The 23,146-nt window shown below is 39.9% G+C and overlaps 1 protein-coding gene across 2 annotated transcripts in view; it reads right to left on the bottom strand.

Moving 5' to 3' along the window:
- LOC130921326 (low-density lipoprotein receptor-related protein 1-like) overlaps positions 1–23,146 on the bottom strand; it is a 338,897-nt gene that overhangs the window by 271,917 nt on the left and 43,834 nt on the right. For both annotated transcript variants that reach the window (XM_057845057.1, XM_057845058.1), the window contains exon 2: positions 9,456–9,578. In XM_057845057.1, coding sequence (XP_057701040.1) covers positions 9,456–9,578 — 123 coding nt within the window. The remainder of the gene's footprint in view (positions 1–9,455; positions 9,579–23,146) is intronic.

Below are 23,146 nucleotides of genomic sequence, written 5' to 3'. Positions count from 1 at the left end.
GAAGTTTGAAACTAAAGTGACCTGGCATGAATTATCCTTGTCTATGTATACTTGTGTCAATCAAAACTGCACAGCAGTAGGCTCCTAGGATCTTAACATTTCTCTTTCATCATGTCAAGGTTGTTGTCTGTGATGGGCTTGCTGGGAGTTATAATGCGACAGTGTCAAGATCAAACACTTCACTTCCTTTCTCAGGTCCGAGCATCGTAACCACTGTATGGGGTTAACTGTCAAGCACTGCAAATACAGAGCAAATAAAAAACACCTTAAAAGACATTCTAAAGTGTGTAGATGTCTTTTTGCCTGTGGATATTACATTAGAAATTGGCGTTTTATGAGGGCTGTCAATATTTCAAAAGGATAATCGCTGCTTAGGCATTAACAGACTGCAAGAGTGTCTTTAATTAAAGACCAGGGCAGTGGACGTCAGCATTACCCTTCTTATGTTTCCAAGGCCACTTCACTTTAAACGTGGGAACAGTGCAAGACCTTACACCTGACCTGACGATTGTCATATGCTCCTGCTCGTCTTATAATCGCTCGGGAATCTATATCTGAATAAAAGGGCATATGTCCATTAGTGATGCAAGATAATACATTTTTCAACCGATACCGACAACTGATAATTTCCTCCTGCTTTCAGCCGATAATCAATAATGTCAAGCCGATAATTTTATGAAAAGATATATGTAAAATTTTAGAGTATACACAAAAGCAAATGTTACTGTGCAAAAATAGAATGTAGTGCTACTTTTTCCACATCAAATGTGAATAGGTAGTACATTCCAACATCTAAACAATGACAAATTGTATGACAATGTGTAACGGTAAGCTTATGGCAACAATTACTTACAGAGTAAATACCTAAGTTGCACAAAAATACCTTTAAAAGTAAGCCATTTTTAACATATAAAACATTACGACGCTGCAGAAAACACTTGCCTAAAACTAGTTAAATTCCCTTGTTTTCAGTGTAAATCTATTGGAAATGAGTGAAATTCTATATTTCTATAATTCTATCTCAATATCTGCCAGTGCTTCAAGTAAATTTCATTCACTTAGATTTTTTGAAATGAGAAAAGTAGCTAGCTGAAAATAAGCGTAATAGACTTATTTTAAGTAGGGCTGTCAAAATTATCGCGTTAACGGGCGGTAATTATTTTTTTTAATCACGTGAAAATATTTGACGCAGTTAACTAAAGTTACACGATTATATCGGTCGCCGATAATTATCGGCCGATAATGGCAATTATGACGTCACACAGATAATCCAGATAATAAAAAAATTCAACCGATATTGCAATCCGATAATTATATACTTGATTTAGCCTCCAAATGTGCGCAACCGAAGAATTCAGCACGCCACCTCCTCAACGCTCCCCTCTCTGAAGCCCCTGAGGGAGGAGGGGTTGAGGAGGCGGAGTTACACTACAAGAAATAGTTGAATATTATGGCGGACGTTACTAAAAAAAACGATACTCTCGCCATCTGCGAAACATGTACCGCAGAAGTTCCACGAGGCCGAAAGAAAGCGTCTTCATTCAAAACCACTAACCCAGCATTCATTTAAAACTGCATCACAAAGATTTTTGGAACGAATACGAGGCTGCTGCTAGCGGGAATGCTAAAGCTATTGTAAACACAAGCTAAACTACCATGCTTGTGACAATACAGAGTCGGGTTGTTTGGGAAAGCAGCCCAAGGTGGGTGGTAAACTCGCATCTAAGGCTAAACACCGGCACGACTGGAGACCGATAGTTTGCAAGTAGCCGTCTTCCGACGGAGCCTGCCGCTCTGGCCGGTCCGGGAGGCCGCCGCCGCCTCGCCGTTGGCGGGGCGGGCAGAGCCCGGTTCCCCGGCTTCAGGACCTCCGGCGAACACCCCGGTTTCTCGAGCGTTCCCCCACGGCGTGCGAGCAGAGCCAGGCCCCGATTACGCCGCGGCGAACAGGCCGGTGCGGACGGATTATCCGGTACGAACGTAGCCGCCGAGGCGAGAAACTGATTTTTTTTTTTTTTTTTTTTTTTTAACCAAAATGACCCGAGAGCCAAAGCCCTACGACCATCATTCTTCATGAAAAACATGCCAATCACATTTTCACCACGGATATTTGGAAAAGTCATGTCCAGTAAGCAAGCTTATCATGACGGCACAGTGGTTAGATGATAATTTAAACATGGAGAAAACGAAGTCAGCCAGTCAATAATGCGTTCAGTATGTAAAATGACGAGCGGTCAGATGACTTTGTAACGCTGCCTTTATTTTCGGCTTAACAAAACTCGGGCACAAAACAACACGCACGGAGATGCGAGCTCCAACTCCATCCAAATAGTACTGCCGTGTATCAGTTTAGCTGCTGTAAAGCACATGTCGTGAGTGCCGCAAAAGTAAACAAAGCGCTGCAGAATGACATCTCGCTCTTCGAGTTAATTATTTTCACAGTGCGCAATAAAGCATATAACATTAGCAATCACTTTTCAAATTATTTTAACTCATTTGTCTGCTCAATTACAGTCACAGTAGATAATCAAAACCTATTGGCACTTATTAACACTTATCAATTTAAATATGCACATTCCTGTTGTAATGACATAACAATAACATTCTGTAGCCACAAATATTATTCAAACAAAGTTGTTTTTTTAGGATTAAGTATAATAATGTATTGCTTAAAATAAGGCTGTTAAGATTATTTTCAGCTAGCTATTTTTCTTCCAAGAAATCTGAGAGAAATACACTTAAAGCTCTGGCAGATAATTTCACTTATTTCTAATAGATTTACACTTATAAAACTGACTAGTTTTAAGGAGGTGTGTTTTGCTGTGTATTAATGTTATATATGTTAGGAATGGCTTACTTTTAAAGACATTTTTGTGCAACTTAGGTATTTACTCAGTAAGTAATTGTTGCCAAAAGTTTACAATTACACAATGTCAGACAATCTGTCATTATTTAGATGTTGGAATTGAATACCGGTACTTGTTCATATTTTATGTTGAAAAAAAGCAATAAATTATATTTTTGCACAGTAATATTTTCTTTTGTGTATACTTTAAAATTTTACATAAATCTTTTAATAGAATTATCGGCCTGACATTATCGGTTAGAATGAGGAGGAAATTATCGGTTTTCGTTATCGGTTGAAAAATGTATTATCGTGCATCACTACATTTAACGCAATTGCCCCACTCAAACAGATTAAAATGACAGCACAGTATCATGTCCATTTGTTACTTGTGTTTTTTTGGTGTTTTGTCGCCCTCTGCTAGCGTTTGGGTGCGACTGATTTTATGGGTTTCAGCACCGTGAGCATTGTGTAATTATTGACGTCAACAATGGCGAGCTACTAGTTTATTTTTTGTTTGAAAATTTTACAAATTTTATTAAAACGAAAACATTGAGAGGGGTTCTTATATATTATTTCTACAACTTGTACTAAAATGCATCTTTTAAGAATTACAACTCTTTCTATCCATGGATCGCTTAAACAGAATGGTAATAATGTTAATGCCATCTTGTTGAGTTATTGTTATAATAAACAAATACGGTACTTATGTACAGTATGTTGAATGTACGGTATATATCCGTCTTGTGTCTCATCTTTCCATTCCAACAATAATTTACAGAAAAATATGGCATATTTTATAGATGGTTTGAATTGGGATTAACTACGATTAATTAATTTTTAAACTGTGATTAACTCGATTAAAAATTTTAATCGTTGACAGCCTTCATTTTAAGCAATAAATTATTGTATTTATCCTTAAAAAAAAAGCTTGTTTGTCAGAAACGTTCTTTATTCGAGAAAAGATATGGTTCAAAACATTATTTGAAAGCATTTTTTTTTCTTGATTTAGGTGAAAAATTACCAATTTTTAAATGTATGGGCTTAATAAGAACAAATAGTAATATATACTTCAAGTAAGTGGAATAATCTGACATTTTCATCTGTTAACTAGTCTTTAACACCCAAAACAAGATGGAGAAAATTATTTGATGAAGATTTAAGAAAAATAATCTCATTAAGACGATATAAATTTGCAGTGTACTGAATGCATTACTTGCTTCAGCTCTGTTACCCAGGCAGTTTTGTGAGTATTTGTGTGTGGTTTGGTGCATGTTGACCTTGTCATCAAACCACTATGCTGTCATGTTAAGCATGCTTACTTGACTGACATCACTTGTCCAAATGTCCGTGGTGAAACTGACGTGATCAGCATGTATTTCACGAAGAATAGTGTTCGAAAACTAGCGGCAATCTGTATCTGATAGTGGTCCGTAGCTTCCCATTATTAGCTTTAGCCTTCGCACTAGCGGCAGCCTCATATTCGTTCCACAGATCTTTGTGATGCAACTTTAAATGGCTGATCAGGTTAGTGGTGTTGAATGGGGGCGCTTTCTTTCCGCCTTGTGGAACTTCTGCAGTGCGTGTTTTGGAGATGGGGAGAGCGTCATTTGTTTTACACACGGAAAAGTCGACCCAAACTGGTGACAGAGCCCCCATGATATCCAACTGCTTCAACCATGTCGTGTAACGCGTCACTCTTGCTTGAAAGGGAGGAGGGGTTGAGGGGGCGGTGCAGAATTGGACAAAACTGCATTGATTGCCAACATTTGGAGGCTAAATCAAGTATATAATTATCCGACTGCATTATCGGTTGAATTTATTTTAATCTAGATTATCTGTGTGACGTCATAATTGCCATTATCGGCCGATAATTATCGGTAACTGATATTAACGTGCATCTTTAATGTCCATACAATCGTTCAGTTTTGTTGTCCTCAATCAGTATCTCTCCATCTCAGTCTGGCCCACCACCCCGGAGTACAAAGGACAGCATTGTGGGTGAAACAGAGCAGCTGCAGTGGACAGTGGCTGACTTCACTCGCAATAGACAACCCCTCAACAAGGGCCACTGTGAAACTGCAGCAACGTAAGGAATCAATAAACCATCCTTATGCAATGTTGAACAAAAAGCTTCCTCAACAAGTGTACGATCGCAACAAACAAACTTGAAGGAACTTGACTTTATATTATGGTAGTAGAACGGTTGTGAGTCAGAGAAAGGCCTTATGGCCATATAGACAAAAGTATGACGATCGGAAGGAGCCAATAGTAGTCTAGAGTTCCAACTTTCAAAGATAACCACAATTACAGTCCAGTCTAACTCGCATATCCTTCACACAGCTCTGCATTTAGAAAAATGATCAAATGTGAAACATAATGCCCCTTTTTTTGGTACTTACTATTATATGCCTGCAAGTATTGTTGGATGCTCTAATCTGTATGCGACAATGCTGTTTTTGCCACAGTTGTTTGGAGGCTTGAAATGGCAGTGAGAGCAAGGTTATTTACAATTGCCATTATTTTTATGAAATATTTAAATAAATAAGGAAAGCAGCAGACTTGACAGGCTAATGATAATTAAGTGATCGTGTATTGCTAGTACTTTTTACACAGGACCACTTTGCTACTCATTTTGACAACTATTGCTATCTGCCAAACTGAACACTGCATAATCAGGGAGGACACGTAAGTACAAATATGAGAGAAAGCAAAGTAAAAACAGCACTCAGCAACACAGAAGTGTAATTACTGCTTGTGCTATAATGGAAATAAGCACAACAAAACTAATGTGACACAATTTTGGCATTTTGAGAGTGTGCGTTTAGGCGAAACAGATCTGAATGCTGATCTAAATGATCAAAATTTAAAATAATAAATAAAAGCTACCAGTTAAGAATGGAGCCCATTAGAAAACTGTAAGAACACTTAACGTTATTGTGGTGGTGAATTTAACCTGTAGATCTTGAAAATGGGAAGAGGGGTTCTAATACTGGTCCTCCCAAAAAAAATAGCATATTGTGACAAAGCTCATTATTTTCTGTAATGTACTGATAAACATTAAACTTTCATATATTTTAGATTCATTACAGACAACTGAAGTAGTTCAAGGCTTTTATTGTTTTAATATTGATGATTTTGGCAAAAAAAAAGTCAAGAAAAACCAAAAATCCCTATCTCAAAAAACTAGCATATCATGAAAAGGTACTCTAAAGAAGTTACTAACCTAAACATCTGAATCAACGAATTAACTCAAAACCCCTGCGAAAGATTCCTGAGGCTTTTAAAAACTCCCAGCCTGGTACATTACTCAAAACCGCAATCATGGGCAAGACTGCCGACCTGACTGCTGTCCAGAAGGCCATCATTAACACCCTCATGCAAGAGGCTAAGACACAGAAAGAAATTTCTGAGCGAATAGGCTGTTCCAAGAGTGCTGTATCCCAGAGTGTGCAAGTCTGTGGGAAGGAAAAAGTGTGGCAGGAAACGCTGCACAACCAGAAGAGGTGACCGTACCCTGAGAAAGATTGGGGAGAAGGGCCGATTCCAGACCTTGGGCGACCTGCAGAAACAGTGGACTGAGTCTGGGGTAGAAACATCCAGAGCCACCGTGCACAGGCGTGTGCTGGAAATGGGCTACAGGTGCCGCAATTCCCCAGGTCAAGCCACTTTTGAACCTGAAACAGCGCAGAAGCGCCTGACCTGGCCAACAGAGAAGCAGCACTGGACTGTTGCTCAGTGGTCCAAAGTACTTTTTCCAGATGAAAGCAAATCTGAACTGAACTCTGAACTAGTTTGGATGGAAAATGAATTTTCTCGACATTGTGCTATAACAGAAAATGTTTTTCCTTAAACTATCCTTACAGTGGGGCAAATAAGTATTTAGTTACCCACCAATTGTGCAAGTTCTCTTACTTGAAAAGATTAGCGAGGCCTATAATTGTCAACATGGGTAAACCTCAACCATAGGCGACAGAATGTGGGGGGGAAAACAGAAAATAAATTGTTTGATTTTTAAAGAATTTATTTCCAAATTAGAGTGGAAAATAAGTATTTGGTCACCTACAAACAAGCAAAATTTCTGGCTGTCAAAGATGTCTACCTTCTAACGAGGTCTAACGAGGCTCCACTCGTTACCTGTATTAATGGAACCTGTTTTAACTCATTATCGGTATAAAAAAACACCTGTCCACAATTTCAGTCAGTCACACTCCAAACTCCACTATGGCCAAGACCAAAGAGCTATCGAAGGACACCAGAGACAAATTGTAGACCTGCACCAGGCTGGGAAGACTGAATCTGCAATAGGTAAAACACTTGGTGTAAAGAAATCAACTTTGGGAGTAATTACTAGAAAATGGAAGACATACAAGACCACTGATAATCTCCCTCGATCTGGGGCTCCATGCAAGATCTCACCCCGTGGCGTCAAAATGATAACAAGAACGGTGAGCAAAAATCCCAGAACCACACGGGGGAACCTAGTGAATGACCTACAGAGAGCTGGGACCACAGTAACAAAGACTACTATCAGTAACACAATGCGCCGTCAAGGACTCAAATCCTGCACTGTCAGACGTGTCCCCCTGCTGAAGCACGTACATGTCCATGCCCGTCTGCAGTTCCCATGAGAGCACTTGGATGATACAGAAGAGGACTGGGAGAATGTGTTATGGTCAGATGAAACCAAATTAGAACTTTTTGGTAGAAACACAGGTTTTCGTGTTTGGAGGAGAAAGAATACTGAATTACATCCGAAGAAGACCATAACCACTGTTAAGCATGGGGGTGGAAACACCATGCATTTTCTGCAAAGGGACCAGGACGACTGATCTGTGTGAAGGAAATAATGAATGGGGCATGGCATGAGCATGACAATGATCCCAAACACACAGCCAGGGCAACAAAGGAGTGGCTTAGTAAGAAGCATTTCAAGGTCCTGGAGTGGCCTAGGCAGTCTCCACATCTCAACCCCATAGAAAATCCGTGGAGGGAGTTGAAGGTCCGTGTTGCCCAACGACAGCCCAAAAACATCACTGCTCTAGAGGAGATCTGCATGGAGGAATGGGCCAAAATACCAGCAACAGTGTGTGAAAAGCTTGTGAAGAGTTACAGAAAACGTTTGGCCTCCGTTATTGCCGACAAAGGGTACATAACAAAGTATTGGAATGAACTTTTGGTATTGACCACCATGATTTCCACCATGATTTGCAAATAAATTATTTAAAAATCAAACAATGTGATTTTCTGCGTTTTTTCCACATTCTGTCTCTCATGGTTGAGGTTTACCCAAGTTGACAATTACAGGCCTCTTTAATATTTTCAAGTGGGAGAACTTGCATAATAAGTGGTTGACTAAATACTTATTTGCCGCACTGTAGACTTTTAGTGACAGAAGAAGAATTAGGTTTCAAAAATCCAAAGCAGCTTCTAATTAGATTAAAATGTATTTCTCAATACTGTAGGCCACATAGTGCTCGGCCTGTCTCTGACTCACAAGCTTTTCCACTACCACAGTGTGAAGTCAAGTTCCTTCAGTGCGCTATTCCCGCAACTGTTGTTTTTCAGAAGTTCTGGCAAAAGAGAACCGTGGAATGAGACAAGGGATGCAGTCACTGTTGTTTCTGTCCCAGATAGAGACATGGAAGCAGGCTCGCCCACAGATGAGGAGAAGGAGGAAAGAGCAGGTTGTGCAAAACAGCAGGTTTCTCCATTGCTGTGGGCGCGTCTTTAATGACTTCCAGACCTAACTCTTACAGTCTTTGCGTCTAGACTTCATCTTGAGGCTTCACCCTGGCCTCCCAGTCTCTAACACTATGCCAACCCTCCAAAAACATGTCAAACCTATACGCACACACAAAAGCACACACTTTTTCCTCTATGTCCAAACACTATGTCCTCTTGGAAAAATACCACTAAAAAGCTGACCCTTGAGACACTGCAGCTCTCATTCCCTCCTCAGAGATCCAGCCTGAGAGCATTTCATCTCTAATGTAGACTGTAAAACCATGGCTGTCTTTTTTTAGTACATTCGGTTTGAATTTGTCTCATTAACCGCACCTACCGTGGCGCTGTGAGAATAAAAGGAAATCCCATTCATCACAGATTTATTTAAAAAAAAAAAAAAAAAACATTGAAATTCTCTTAATGGCCCATGACGGGGCAGCTTAAGACGCAAAGTGACCTCTATGGACAGCAAACAAAACATTCAATTGTTTTCACTTGCCACGCCAAATAAATCTAATATAGACTATCAATCTATGTCAGTCAGAGTGTGTTAAGAGGATCAAACATTGAAGCACAGTGAAACCCATGTCTGCAAAACACAATTTAGGGTCCAAGTGACATTTGCTGCTAATAAATGAAGATAAATTGTTGTTAATTCATAGAAACTGCATGGTATGATTGAATAAAAATGAGAAGAGGCATTCTAAACCATTAAATTTAGAGCTGAAAAACATTCAATTCCACCAAAGCTCAAATTATGCGCTCTGAATGCGTTAACGTCAGCTGGGGTTGACTTTCCTGTAAATCTAACCCGATTCACACAATCAGAGTAAACAAAACAAATCATATTCTTTAAGTTTGGACTATTTTAGGAAAAACTTACAAACATCCGGCTCCTCATCCGAGCCGTCTGGACAGTCTTTCTCGCGGTCACAGCGCCATCCTTTTGAGATACATGTCACGCCATCTTTGCATACAAACTGCTTCGGGCTGCAGGTCTTTGGAGCTGAAAAGAAACAAAACACAATATGTTTCAACCCACAAGAGAATAATAATAGTTTCAAAACAGTTATATTTATTCCTGAAGTTTCATTAGCCAGAAGCATATATTTGTTTACTGCCACAGGCTCAAATTAATGTGCGAATAGTTGCTTGCTCAAGGAAAGGAAACGTGGTTACACAAAAAAAATGTCTTGGAAAATCTTTGCATAATATTCATGCTCCCATATAATGCATTCAGGTCAGTGTTCTCTATTGTACAACATAACGATGAGCTCAAATAACACTCCTTTCAATTAAAATCAAGGACATTTTAGACAAATGAACATCCTCTTGTACCAGCGGACAGACTATTTCAGGGATCAGTAGGAGAAAGGTTAGGTAAAGCAGCATTATTAATATAGCCCATTTCATACTCAAGGTGCTTTACGTGATTAAAAGTAAAAAAAAAAATTATAAGAGCAACATTTCTTTTTTAACCTGTCTTGTTCAGCTGTTTGACACGGAGAATGGAAGTCTAAGTGTCCGGTTGGTCTCTGAACAGTTTTAATATTTCACATTGAGAATATGAGTTACTTCCATTGTGATCATTCAACATATCTCGTTTATTATGACAAAACAGCGAACAGGAAGAAGTTATGGGGGGGACAGAAGAAAAGAAACAAGAAAAAAACAGAAAAGAAGCACAAACAACAACAAGAAATACATTGAACGCCTACATTAACTATTAACATGTTGGTGCTATCGTCAGCTAGATGTATTTCCAGTTGACACCATGTGGGGGGCCTGTTGACCTGGGAAAGAAGGGGAGGGAGAGGGGTGGGGAAGTCTATAGGCTAAGTGATTGTGAGGGGTAGAGTGTACACAAATCAGCTCTGTGATCTAGAACCCAGTAATCATGTGAATCCTTTGTGAGTGCAAGCCTGTTGGCAACCGACTCTACGCCGCCCCACCGCCAGTCCCGGCACTGGGAACCCCCACCCGAGCGCACCCAATCACATCCAGCCGCACGCGAGCCCCCCCAAGCACGCGACAGCCACACGCAGACGAGCGGAGACACCGCGCAGGCACCAACCCAGGGCCCCGACCCCCACCCGGCCAACCCGGGGAGGGAGGGTGGAGTGCAGCACATCCCTCCTCCTGTAGCCCAGCAAAGGAGCCATCGTCACCCCCCACCCCACCCCACCGGGATCCAGGGTTGTCCCCCGGGCCACCCGCGCTCCCATCAACCGGCCCTCAGGGATGGGAAGAGGGGACGCACCACCACCCCCACGGCCCTGTCCCAACTCTCCCCGGGGAAATGAATGAGTGTGTAAGTGCCAGGGTGAAAGATATTTACAGTGCAAAGCAAGAAGTGCGTGAATTAAGAGGCAGGCTATCATAGGCGTGGCCCCGTCCACCAGAGCCACCGGCCGCAGGGTGGGAGAAGCGCCAGGGTCCTGGTCAACCCCGGCCCCAAACCACCCCCGGTGCACCCGCAACCGATATTGAGGTCCTGCATTGCAGCCCAAAACATTTTGATAGTCTCCATAATTCATGACTCCTTGCCCACTGTCAAGGCACACAGTACCAGAGGCAGCAAAACTACCCCAAAACATCATTGGACCGCCACCATGTTTGACTATAGGCACTGTGTTCTTTTCTTTGTAGGCCTTATTCTTATTTCTGGCACACATACTGAAAACATTTGTAAATGCATTCATTTCTGTGAGAAACGCTGAATTTTCTACAAGAATTCCAGGTGGGCAAAAAATTTCGTCCATGACTGTACTTAAGATAAGTTTCGCATTTGTATGAATATTGTCTAAAGATGTTTTTGAATTGCAAGCGAAGGCATGATTCATGGATTTTTCCCATTTGTAAACCTAGAAACCTAGAAGCGCTGTTGTAATCCCAATTCATACTGTAAATATTTTTGCTTTAAAAATAAAACTGATCTCACAAAACATCTCCTCCAGTGATTTGTGCGTTTCCAGTTACTTGGCTGTCAGTTAAGTGTCATATGCAGCATGCATCATATCAATTTATGAAGATCAGTGAAGCTTGGTAATATTTCTTGTGTTTCCATAAATGCACAGAACATGCACAGGAAAAACATGCAAATTCCACACACTCTTAACTTTCCCGAAGCCAAGATTCAAACCATGGACTTCAAGATTGTGAGGCAGACTTCGTATCCACTAATCCCATGTGCTGCCTTGCAATGACATGGTCAATGTTAAATGCTAGTCTTCTTCATTTCTAATGCCTACCAAAATTTTTAAAATCTACGTTCTTTAAATTGGTCAGCTGTTGGGCTGGGAAGTCTTGCACTCAAGTGCACTATAGAGAGTCTTACAGGCTGGTATTATTGTTTTTATTATATTGAAAGATCAGATGCATTTCTCTAAAACCAAAGTACATCACATACATTCATGTGTGGCGTAGTATAGACTGTAAGTTATGCAATTTACACTGTCCTCGGGCATTTTAGTGGTGCTGCAACAATTAATCGATTAACTCGAGTATTCGAATAGAAAAAAATATTCGAATTAAATTTTGTTGCTTCGAGTATTCGTTTAATTAAAGTGCCGTTGTAGTGGTTTGTTTTGAAAGTGTTTGCATTTCATTTTATTGATTAGAGTGGATACACTACCCTCTGGTCGGCCTCATTTCACATGGCTGAATCCAACTGCTCCCTGTTCAGACCAACGTAAGTTTTTGTTTGAGCTCATGTTTTTTAATGCATTTGTAATTTAGTTTATAGGTATATTTAGCTGTTTTCTTTTTGTGGGAATGTGTCTGAACCATTTGTTAGGAGCATTGTAAAAAAAAAAAAAAAAAAAAAAAAAAACGGTAGCATTTTGTAGCATTTAAGCTAGCGGACTTTTGCTATGTAAGTTAGCCAATTGTTCTTTTGTTGTATATACTGTAGATCCGTATTTATTCATTTTTTAATACCTTTTGTGGCCCAGCTCAGGTATTGTAATTTTTCATGTTCCTTATCAGATTACTCGATTATTCGAACCAACTAGTTCATCGATTAATCAACTACTAAAATAATCGATAGCTGCAGCCCTACATTTTAGCAATTCTGGGTGGATGGGGATGGTTTTTAATGACCTTATCTATATGTAGAACGTTTAAAAATAATAATAATAATAATAAGTTTTAAAAAAAAAAATACTGGGTTAACGACACCATTTTGATTTCAATGTGTTTGGATGCAGATATTGCTACTCGGAGCATATACGCAAAAGTACACATTGCACTATATTCATTCTCACCTAAACTTCAGTATACAGTGAGGAAAATAAGTATTTAAACACACTGTGATTTTGCAAGTTCTCCCACTTAGAAATGATGGGTGGGTTTGATATTTTTATAGTAGGTGCTTGTCCAGTATGAGAGACAATATAAAAAAAAATACAGAAATCACAGCGTATGATTTTTTTAACAATTTATTTGTATTCTACTTCTGCAAATAAGTATTTGAACACCTGTCTATTAGTTACAATTGTGAGCCTGAAAGATCTGTTTGTTGCCTTTAGAAAGTCAACCTCCACTCCATTATTCTCCGAAATAAGTGGAGTGGAGATTGACTTTTGGAGTCCAACTTTTTGACCTGTTTGAGGCAGTTAGCTGCATATAAAAACCTGTCCACATCATACACCCCAAAGAGCTGTCCAAAGACACCAGACACAGAATTGTAGAGCTTTACAAGACTGGAAAGAGTTACGGGGCAATTGTGAAGCAGCTTGGCGATATAAGATCTACCGTTGGAGCAATTATTAGAAAACGGAAGAAGCTAAATATGACTGTCAATCTCCCTCGGACTGGGGCTCCATGCAAGATCTACCTCGTAGGGTCTCAATGATCCTGAGAATTGTGAAGAATCAGCCAATGACTACACAGGAGCAGCTGTTCAATGATCTGAAAGGATCTGGGACCACCATTTCCAAGGTTACTGTTGGTAAGACGTCGTGGTTTAAAATCATACATAGCACGGAAGGTTCACCTGCTTAAACCAGCACGTTTAAGTTTGCCAATGACCATTTGGATGATCCTGAGGAGTCATAAGAGAAAGGCATGTGGTCATATGAGATCAAAATGGAACTTTTTGGTCTTAATTCCACTCATAGTGTTTGGAGGAAGAAGAATGATGAGTACCTTCCCAAGAACACCATCCCTACTGCGAAGCATGGGGGTGGTAGCATCATGTTTTGGGGGTGTTTTTCTGCACATGGGACAGGACGACTGCACTGTATTAAGGAGAGGATGACCAGGGCCATGTATTGGGAAATTTTGGGGAATCACCTCCTTCTCTCAGTTAGAGCATTAAAAATGGGTCGTGACAGGGTCTTCCAACATGAACAATGGCCGTAAGTAGACAGCAAGAATAACGAAGGCTTCGTAGCAATGTTCTGGCAGGGGCCTAGCCAGTCTACAGACATACACCCAATAGAAAATCTTTGGCGGAAGCTCAAACTCTGTGACATTCCAGAAACCTGATTGATCTAGAGAAGATCTGTGTAGAGCAGTGATGCAAAATCACTGCTGCAGTGTGTGCTAACCTGGTGAAAAGTTAGAGAAAACATCTGACGTCTTTAATTGTAAACAAAGGTTACTGTATCAAATATTGACATTGATTTCCTCAGGTGTACAAATACTTATTTCCTCACTGCTCATATGCTGTCGCTTCCTAATGCAACACTACATGACTGAAGTGATTCCTAACTACTGTGCTGCTGCATATTAGTGTTTCATGAGAGCTCTAGCCTATCTCCTGATTGATGAAAGAATTGATGAATGGGCAAATACTCGCCAAAGCAAGTGAACTTTGGTTTTATTCAATTTGCTTTATTAAGACGTTGCCAGTGACTAATTAAGGCCCTTATGAAGCAGCTAGTCTTCTGAAAATTTCACTTTTTCCTTACACTGCCATATTCATATAGTACACTACAGAAGAAATCGATCGATATGGGTTTTTCAGGACTGAACCCCTAATAGTAGTTAGGGGGGCGATTACCCATTTTTAGAGCCTATATTCATTTGCACTAAAACTGTAAAAATTGGCGCAAAAAAAATGGAACGATGCAAACACTGAACTTCATTGAAATACCTGAGCTTATTTATTTGAATTACACAAATAGAAAATAATAGTTCCAGAAGTGCCTGAATTTCCTAGACTCAGAAACCTCTCTTATAAAGTTCAATAAAAGATTAAAGTGCACGTGACACGAAAAAGCATGTTTATTTCATAATACATGCGGTATTTTATGCTCCTGAATGATATGGGCTGCTTGGATGTGTGTGGAAGCGATCGCTATATTTATTTTTTTTTTTTAATCCCTCGCCATGAAAATGAGTGACTTCCGGCTTCGGTCTTGCATTGAGGAGGAGGGCGCTGTGACGTGTACGGGTGAAGGCGTCCTCTTCACTATACAGCGTACTGTTGTGTATGAGGACTAAGGATTCAGCTGATTTTTCAGATTAATACGTTTATTTTTCGCATCACGCCAGCCAAACGGCTGCAGAAAAATCTTGCTGTATGAGGGAGAGGCGTGTGCGCCTTTTTGGAATTTCAAAAGGTTCCCATTCACCGTGGATATTGGCCAAAACAAGCCCTACTACTGTGGGACCATTGGACTTACGAGGAAGTGAGTAAACATCTTGTTTTGTATTATGTCAAATACGAGTACAGCGATTACAAAGTAAACACTACAAACTTTCTTTAAATAAAGGACTACTTACGTTTGATCATTGATTGGCATGTAAAAAGCTCTCCTCATGCACATTAGCTGCACGTTAGCTGCACAACAACTGCAGCCGCCCTCTTCCAGGCGGTTTGCCGATCCGCGAAGACAATCGACAACCCAGTCGTCATGTCAAATAATCCGGGCTAGTTATGTGTGATTTTCCGCTTCGAAGACTTTGAAACATCACTCGGTTCGGGTTAGCATGTCGGCTAGCTGTCACGCCTCTTGGTTTGTTTACATTCTCCGAAGCCGGGGAAGGGAAATGACATATGTCCGATTTTGGTGTCATAAAATATTGTTCGGGAGGTGCGACAGTAAAGGTGAAGTCGACAGTTTTGACCATTATGGAGTAATTTTGCCATGTCGTCCTGAGTAAGTGCATTTTTATTATTTCATATTCCATTAAGCACAAGACTGATATTTGTCATGACTATGCCATTTATTTAGCAGTTGGGGAAAATACTTGGTTAAAAAGAATATCCTGTAAAAATATTGAAGTAAAGAGACAGAAACAATGACATTTTGCAGATCTCTTCGTCGCGTTTTCCTCGTTGTGAATAATTCCCCCTCGATGGGCTGACTGGTCCTTCTCAAGCCATTTATTTATCTATTGGGGAAAAATACTTGGATAAAAAGAATATCCTGTAAAAATATTGGAGTAGAGAGACTGAAACAACGACATTTTGCGGCTCTCTTCGTCGCATTTTCTTCGTTCTGAATAATTCCCCCTCAATGGGCTGTATAGTAAAACCGATGTGCCCAGTCACCCGCTGACGTCATCTACCTGTTGGGGACGCTTGAGCCCTATAATGGTAGGCGTGGCTAACCGGCAGATTAAAATACTAATTTCTCGTCATCTGCGCTTTGCTAAATTGTTGTATATAGTCGAATCGTCTCAAAATATGATTCCAAAAATTCACATACTGTAATAATGCTATTTAAGACTTTTTTTCTCCTGTCGTATGCTCTGTAATAAATAGCTCTCTGAAATTCATTGGTAGAGTAGTTGTTCCCCGACCCAGAGGCCGTAGGTTCAATTCTCCGCCCTTATGACCTCGTCTATGTATCCTTGAGCAAGATCCTAAACCCCACGTTGCTCCTGGTGCTGCGTCTCCAGTAGGTAGATGAGGATATAGTGTGAAGCGCTTTGAGGGCCTCAAAAAGGTGGAGAGGCGGTAAAAATCCATTTACCAATACAATTTAACCAATCAGAGCACGGGGTGAATATTAGTGCAGGAGACAGCAGGCAGAAGAGAGAGGCACGGCTACATCTGAGCCGAAATAATTCAGTTTTAAATAGATTTTTTTCATATGGGCCGGTCGGATTTAAAAAAAAGGCCGATGCAGATATACAGTACGTCAAATTTCCAAATTTCAGTGCCGATAATCTTTACTTTACAGAAACTTTTTTTTTTTACTATACATTAGAGGCGGGAATCTAGGGGCATCTAACAATTCGATTACGATTCAGAGGCTACGATTAGATTATAAATCAATTATTGATGTACCCCTCACGCCCCCTCACTCCCCAGTTATTAGCTGCTTTTAATGTTTCGTACATTAGTTACCAATATTGTGCATAAATCCATTTCACAACCAAGCTAACAGTTCAAAACTAGAGCTGCAACGATTAATCGATTAACTCGAGTATTCGATTAGAAAAAAAATATTCGAATTAAATTCTGTTGCTTCGAGTATTCGTTTAGTTAAAGTGGTGTTTCAAGAGAGATTCAAGTCAAGATTTTGCCAATTTAGGAGTATTTTAGATAAAAAGTCAATTAGGTTAAAGATGGCGGCTGTTTACTAATGCCAACAAGTGTCATTTCGCATCTAGTTCTGCATACTGTACATTTGATATCTACCATAGCATATGAGGACGTAGTTTGTAGCAACGTGGGCGTGTTTTGAAGCGGCTGTCGGCCGCAGTCAGGTATTATTGTTTTTATATCTAGCGGCATAAGTTGTCAGTCCATTCCTCATTGCGTCCCGAAGACTGCGCTGACTGTGTTTGTGTGTGCAGTTCCGCTTTATTTGGTATATTTCAATAATCCGAATTTGGATGTTTGTGAATCGTTCGCGAATCTTCCGCGACCGAATCGCGTATAATCTAAGAATCGGAAATTTCGTACGCCTCTACTTCACATTATTCTTGTTATCCCCCATTTATCATTGATGGATACAGACCTACATGTGGTAGAAGAAATCAGCATAGAAGGGAATCCATGTTCATAAAAATAACTATTTCTTTTGCAGTTTTAACCTCCTACAGGCACTTATCTTGCAACATTAACTTATTAAAACATACATTTTAAAGTATTATTTACTCCCTGTTCTCACGCTCCCTTTTCCTATAGGAAATTAAAAGAATTTAACTCGCTTGGACAGTTCTCCAAATAAGCCAAAGCATGCTTTCTTCAAGTGGGTATTTAGTCAATTGTAGTTTAGGTTACTTGAAGAACTACCATATAATCAGTCATGTTTTCGTAAACGATGACGATAACGAAAATATTTTGTCAACGAACAATTTTTTTTTATGTCGATGACGTCATGATCACGAGCTAAAAACGTGTCTTCGGAGACTAAAACATAACGAGATGGATGCAAGAGATGGAAATTCGCCATAGCTTCTGTCATAAGTTCACAGTGCCTGATATTTTCTTATCGTATGTGTAGTTAGCACGCATTTTAGCAGTGGTTGGTCGTGTCACTCAAGTGACGTGCTGCGCCTCCCCATTAACCCCCCCACCCCACACACAGGCTTAAGCGTGTGCCCGTTCCAGGATTCCTTTTATGAAACACATGTGTCAGGTGTTGCTTGGTAAAAAGTTTTATTTTCTTATCTTGGCGATGCCATGTTGCTTTAGCCTTTAAAGGTCTGTGCTGAGTGATCTAACGCTAACGTGTAGCGTTAGCATAGCGTTCGCGTTAACATAGCGTTAGCGTTAGCATTAGCATTTAGCGCGGTGACTCGGTAACTGTCTTCTTAAACTCTTAGCGTCCATTTGAGTTTAATTAATTGCAAATAATGAGCTGTTTTCCTGCTGAGTGTGTATTGTCATCATGAAGATGCTGATGTCCTTGGAGACTCTACAATTAGTATGTGCTCATCCGTCAAAGATGATTCGAAATGTTGGAAACCTTTTATTTATTTATTTATTTATTTATTTATTCATCGGCTAAAACTTTGTCGACTAAAACAAGACGAAATTTGTCCGAGTTTTCGTTGACTAGAACTAAACGAAGACAAACACATTTAACTAAAATATGAATAAGACTAATACGTATTTTCGTCCAAAGACTAAAGCCTGAGTTATACTCCCGCGTTACGGTGACGGCGTAGCGACTACGGCGTCATTCGACATTCGATAGTTCTGCGGTGAGGGAACGCGTTGCTCTGTAATTCACCGCCAAGCCACTAGAGGGATGTGGCGTTATGTTTGTATGGTTTTGGGGCATGATTGTTGACTACTTCCGCTAGTCGGAGAAAAAATAAACAATGCAAGATGGAACTCTTGAAAGTAAATATTCTGCTCATCAACACTGAATAAATATTGAACATACAAATGTTGACGGGCAGGCGACGCAGAAGACGGTTTCGAGGCGGTCTGGCCAACTTTTGATGCCGCACAGAGAGTTTTAGACTCGGGTGGAGAGAGCTAGCTGTGGCGGCTAGCTTCAAACTGGCGTCGAGCACTGCGTTCAAGGTCTGCAAAGCCCTCCAGCCTGATTTGTTTGCCGTGTCCTACAACCAGCCAGTGGGAAGCCATAGCAGATTTCTGGCGTCTAGGGAACTTCCCAAACTGCGTTGGGAGGCTTGATTTTAAGGTTATCATAAAAAGCACCGAGGCACTCTCAATCAGTGATGATGTATTGTGTGTGTGAACTGTCTGTTATTGAAAATTAAAGATCAAAACAACTCTTTTGACACCAAATCTGTGCTTTATTCTTCATATACTTGAAATATATGTACACAGTAAATGATGAAGTGCACCAACCAAAAATACGACATAAAGTGATAAAAAGTTGGCAGTTTTTGGCCGACTGTGTCACCGCTTCGTGTGGCCACTCGATTCCGACCACCCACGTCTCGGTGGTTCTTCCATTTATTTATTTTTTCGATCGCCGACCTTGCCATTTGGCAGTCACAATAATAATTTCTTGACGAGACTTGCTCTTCGATGATACTCCCGTTGGCTTGGTGCATTTTTGCGTGTAGAAAATAATGTTTGATTCTATTCTACAATGGCGGTGTTTTCGCCCGGAAACAACAGTCTGAGCGGACCAATCACAGTCCGTTTTCGCTACGTCAACGCGTCTACGCGACGCGAAGGTTAGAAAAATTGAGAGGTGCGCGTCAGGCTACGGCGTAGGGTCGTAACTCGATTCTTCCTTGACGGCGTAGGTCTGACGCGGAAGTATAACTCGGCCTTAAGACTAAGACGAAATTAAAAGAACTGCCAAAGACAACACTGCATATACCGTATTGGCCCGAATATAAGACGGCCCTGATTTTAAGACGGCCCTGATTATAAGACGCCCCCTCTTTTTCAATACTCAAGTTTGAAAAAAGACTTTTTGAACACCAAATTAATTTTTATAGAGAAAATAATTACAGTACAACTGAAACAAATGAGTATAACAATATATTTGAGAGAAAAAGCATGTTATTTTGCCTCATTCAAATCTTAATAGCTGAACATTTAAATATGTAAACTAGGGCTGTCAAAATTATCGCGTTAACGGGCATTAATTAATTTTTTAAATTAATCACGTTAAAATATTTGACGCAATTAACGCATGCAATGAATGACCCGCTCGCATATTGCCTCAAACAGATTACAATGAGGCTGTTTATGGACATTAAGAGTGAACAGAATGCCACCGGCCGCTTGGGGGCAGCGCCGTTCCATACTCATGTTATTTCTTCTAAACGTGGGAGAATTAGTAGTTGTGAGACGTTTATGCTGTATTCACAATGCAATGCAAATTGCTATTTGTGCTCCACACATATTTCGGTAAGTTTTCTTTTTTTTAGTGGCAATTATGTGTCTCTTGTTGTATTTTGGGTAATATATGCACAGATACAGTATATGTTGTACAGTAAAGGCGAGTGGACACAGGCGTTCTTTGGACCGCGCCGTTTATTGGCATAAGCATAGGCAACTCCTTCACAACAAACATAAGTATCGTTTAGTGAAAGCACAACAAAAATAATATTCCTATCTCTCAAAAAAAAAATAATAATGTTCACAAAAAGAAAAGCACTTCAGTCAATAGTAATGAGGCCCTATTCTGACACACAGTTAAACAATGCAAAATGAACTGGCATTCCATATCAAAATAGCTATGCAAAATACACGTAAAACTTTTCACTCTGTTTTTATTATTGTCATTTTTATTCTTATTATTATTATATTAACTCTACTTTTGATTGAAAATTTTACAAATTTTATTAAAAAGAAAACATGAAGAGGGGTTTTAATATAAAATTACTATAACTTGTAACTATAACATTTATCGTTTAAGAACTACAAGTCTGTCTATCCGTGGATCACTTTAACAGAAAGAATGTTAATAATGCCATTTGTGGATTTATTGTTACAATAAACAAATACAGTACTGATGTACAGTATGTTGTATGTATATATCCGTCGTGTGTCTTATCTTTCCATTCCAACAATAATTTACATAAAAATATGGCATATTTTAGAGATGGTTTGAATTGCGATTAATTACGATTAATTAATTTTTAAGCTGTAATTAACTCGATTAAAAATTTTAATCGTTTGACAGCCCTAATGTAAACTAAAGTGCACTCACATTCGTAAATGAATGGCTTCTGGTTTTGAAATGTAAATAAACCAATCTATTGTGATAAAACAACAAAATTGCAATAACTGCATTAACCATCAAAGTGAAGTCTAACTGTAACTGTAGTCTTGAAACAAATCTGAATAAGGAAAAACATTGTAATAAAATAATGCAAACTGGGGCGGCACGGTGGCTGAGTGGTTAGCACGTCTGCCTCGCAGTTCTGAGATCAAGGGTTCAATCCCGGGCTTCGGCCTTCCTGTGTGGAGTTTGCATGTTCTCCCCGTGCCTGCGTGGGTTTCCTCCGGGAACTCCGGTTTCCTCCCACAAACCCAAAAACATGCATGGTAGGCTGATTGAACACTCTAAATTGTCCGTAGGTATGAGTGTGTGCGTGAATGGTTGTATGTCTCCTTGTGCCCTGCAATTGGCTGGCAACCAGTTCAGGGTGTCCCCTGCCTACTGCCCGTAGTTAGCTGGGATAGGCTCCAGCACCTCCGCGACCCTCGTGAGGAAAAAGCGGCATGGAAAATGAATGAATGAATAATGCAAACTGGTTAAACTTGAGAGAACACGACAGAACATCGCTTCAATGATATCTGGCGCCATCTAGCGTCGTGAATGGGGAGAGTAGCTGAGATCTATCATGACAGAACATCGCTTCAATGATATCTGACATCTAGCGTCGAGAATGGTTATGATGTCTAGACCGCGAATATCAGATGACCTCCTCTTTTTCAGTCTTATTTCAATGCAAAAAACACTGTCTTATATTCGGGCCAATACGGATAAAGAAAATATAGTTATACACTAAAATATTCAACTAAACTAGGTAATTTTATCTAATCAAAGTCAGCAAGGTTTATGCGCACATTGCTCGCACATTGCTCAAAGGCTTGATGGCAATTGACATGTAACACAGTAGGACTTTTTTTAACCTCAAATTAAGCCTTGAGCTTTCTGTTCCTGAGGCTCAAGTATTAACTGCCACCCCTGATTGGAAAGTGGACCACAATATTCTGGAACGCTGGCAGACCTATGTGGGTAATGACCATGTCAAACTCTTGATTAGCACCTTGAGGTCTAAATACACTGCAGACTGCAAGATCAGAATTTGTATTTTAAAAAATAATCATAATACTAATAATAATTTTGCAGTAACCTCTGGATTTTTTCAGGCCTGTGATGAGAAAGAATGCTATCATAAACGTCCACAGATGATGGGCTGAAAGCAGCAAGGCAGTTTGACAGCATTTACATTTTTAAATGAGCCACCATGGAGCTCAAGCTAAATACTAGAAAATCAACCTGACATATTATTGCACTCATCCACAAACGCCACACAACGTATATCCATTTGTGTGTGTGTGTGTGTGTGGCGTGGCGTACTTTCTCTCTGACAAGTCACAAGTTGATTTATTCATGAACAGCAGCCAGGATTACACTAAAATGCCTACACTATTTTCCCCATACGTCTTTGTTTGTTGCATGTTTGGATGTATCAACAACAGCCGTGGAAGGCAGATATTCGAGCTGCTTCTTTCTACTAGCCACGGTTTTTTTAGATGCTTGACATGCTGGAGCCTGGCAAGATGCTCTGTTTCCAATAAAAGCTGTGGGTGGAGTGCTAGATGCTGGTGACAGAAACATATCACAGAGCTTAGGAAGTAGGTCAGGAGGTTAGCGAAGTGGAGGTAGGGTTACTGTACCATGAGAAATTGCTAAGAAGAATGGAAAGACATTAGAGTCAATCTTAAAGAATACGAGCAAGCATACACAGCCTGACTTTCTGACTATTTTTTCCTCTTGCATAATGAGATAAATGTTTGAGTTAGGAAAACCAGTGAAATACTCAACAGGCAACAAGCAATCACTTCAACATTAGTTGATCAAAATAAACATAAGTGTGCGTAAAATAATAATTCAACCCTAAATGTGCATTATAGTTTATGGCCAGTAAAAAGTACTGTATACAGGTGTATCTCAATTAGGGCTGTAGCTATCGATTATTTTAGTAGTCTATTTA

This window comes from Corythoichthys intestinalis, chromosome 9 (genome assembly GCF_030265065.1).
Source record: "Corythoichthys intestinalis isolate RoL2023-P3 chromosome 9, ASM3026506v1, whole genome shotgun sequence".
NCBI lineage: Eukaryota > Metazoa > Chordata > Actinopteri > Syngnathiformes > Syngnathidae > Corythoichthys > Corythoichthys intestinalis.
This window is presented reverse-complemented; position numbering and strand designations above follow the sequence as displayed.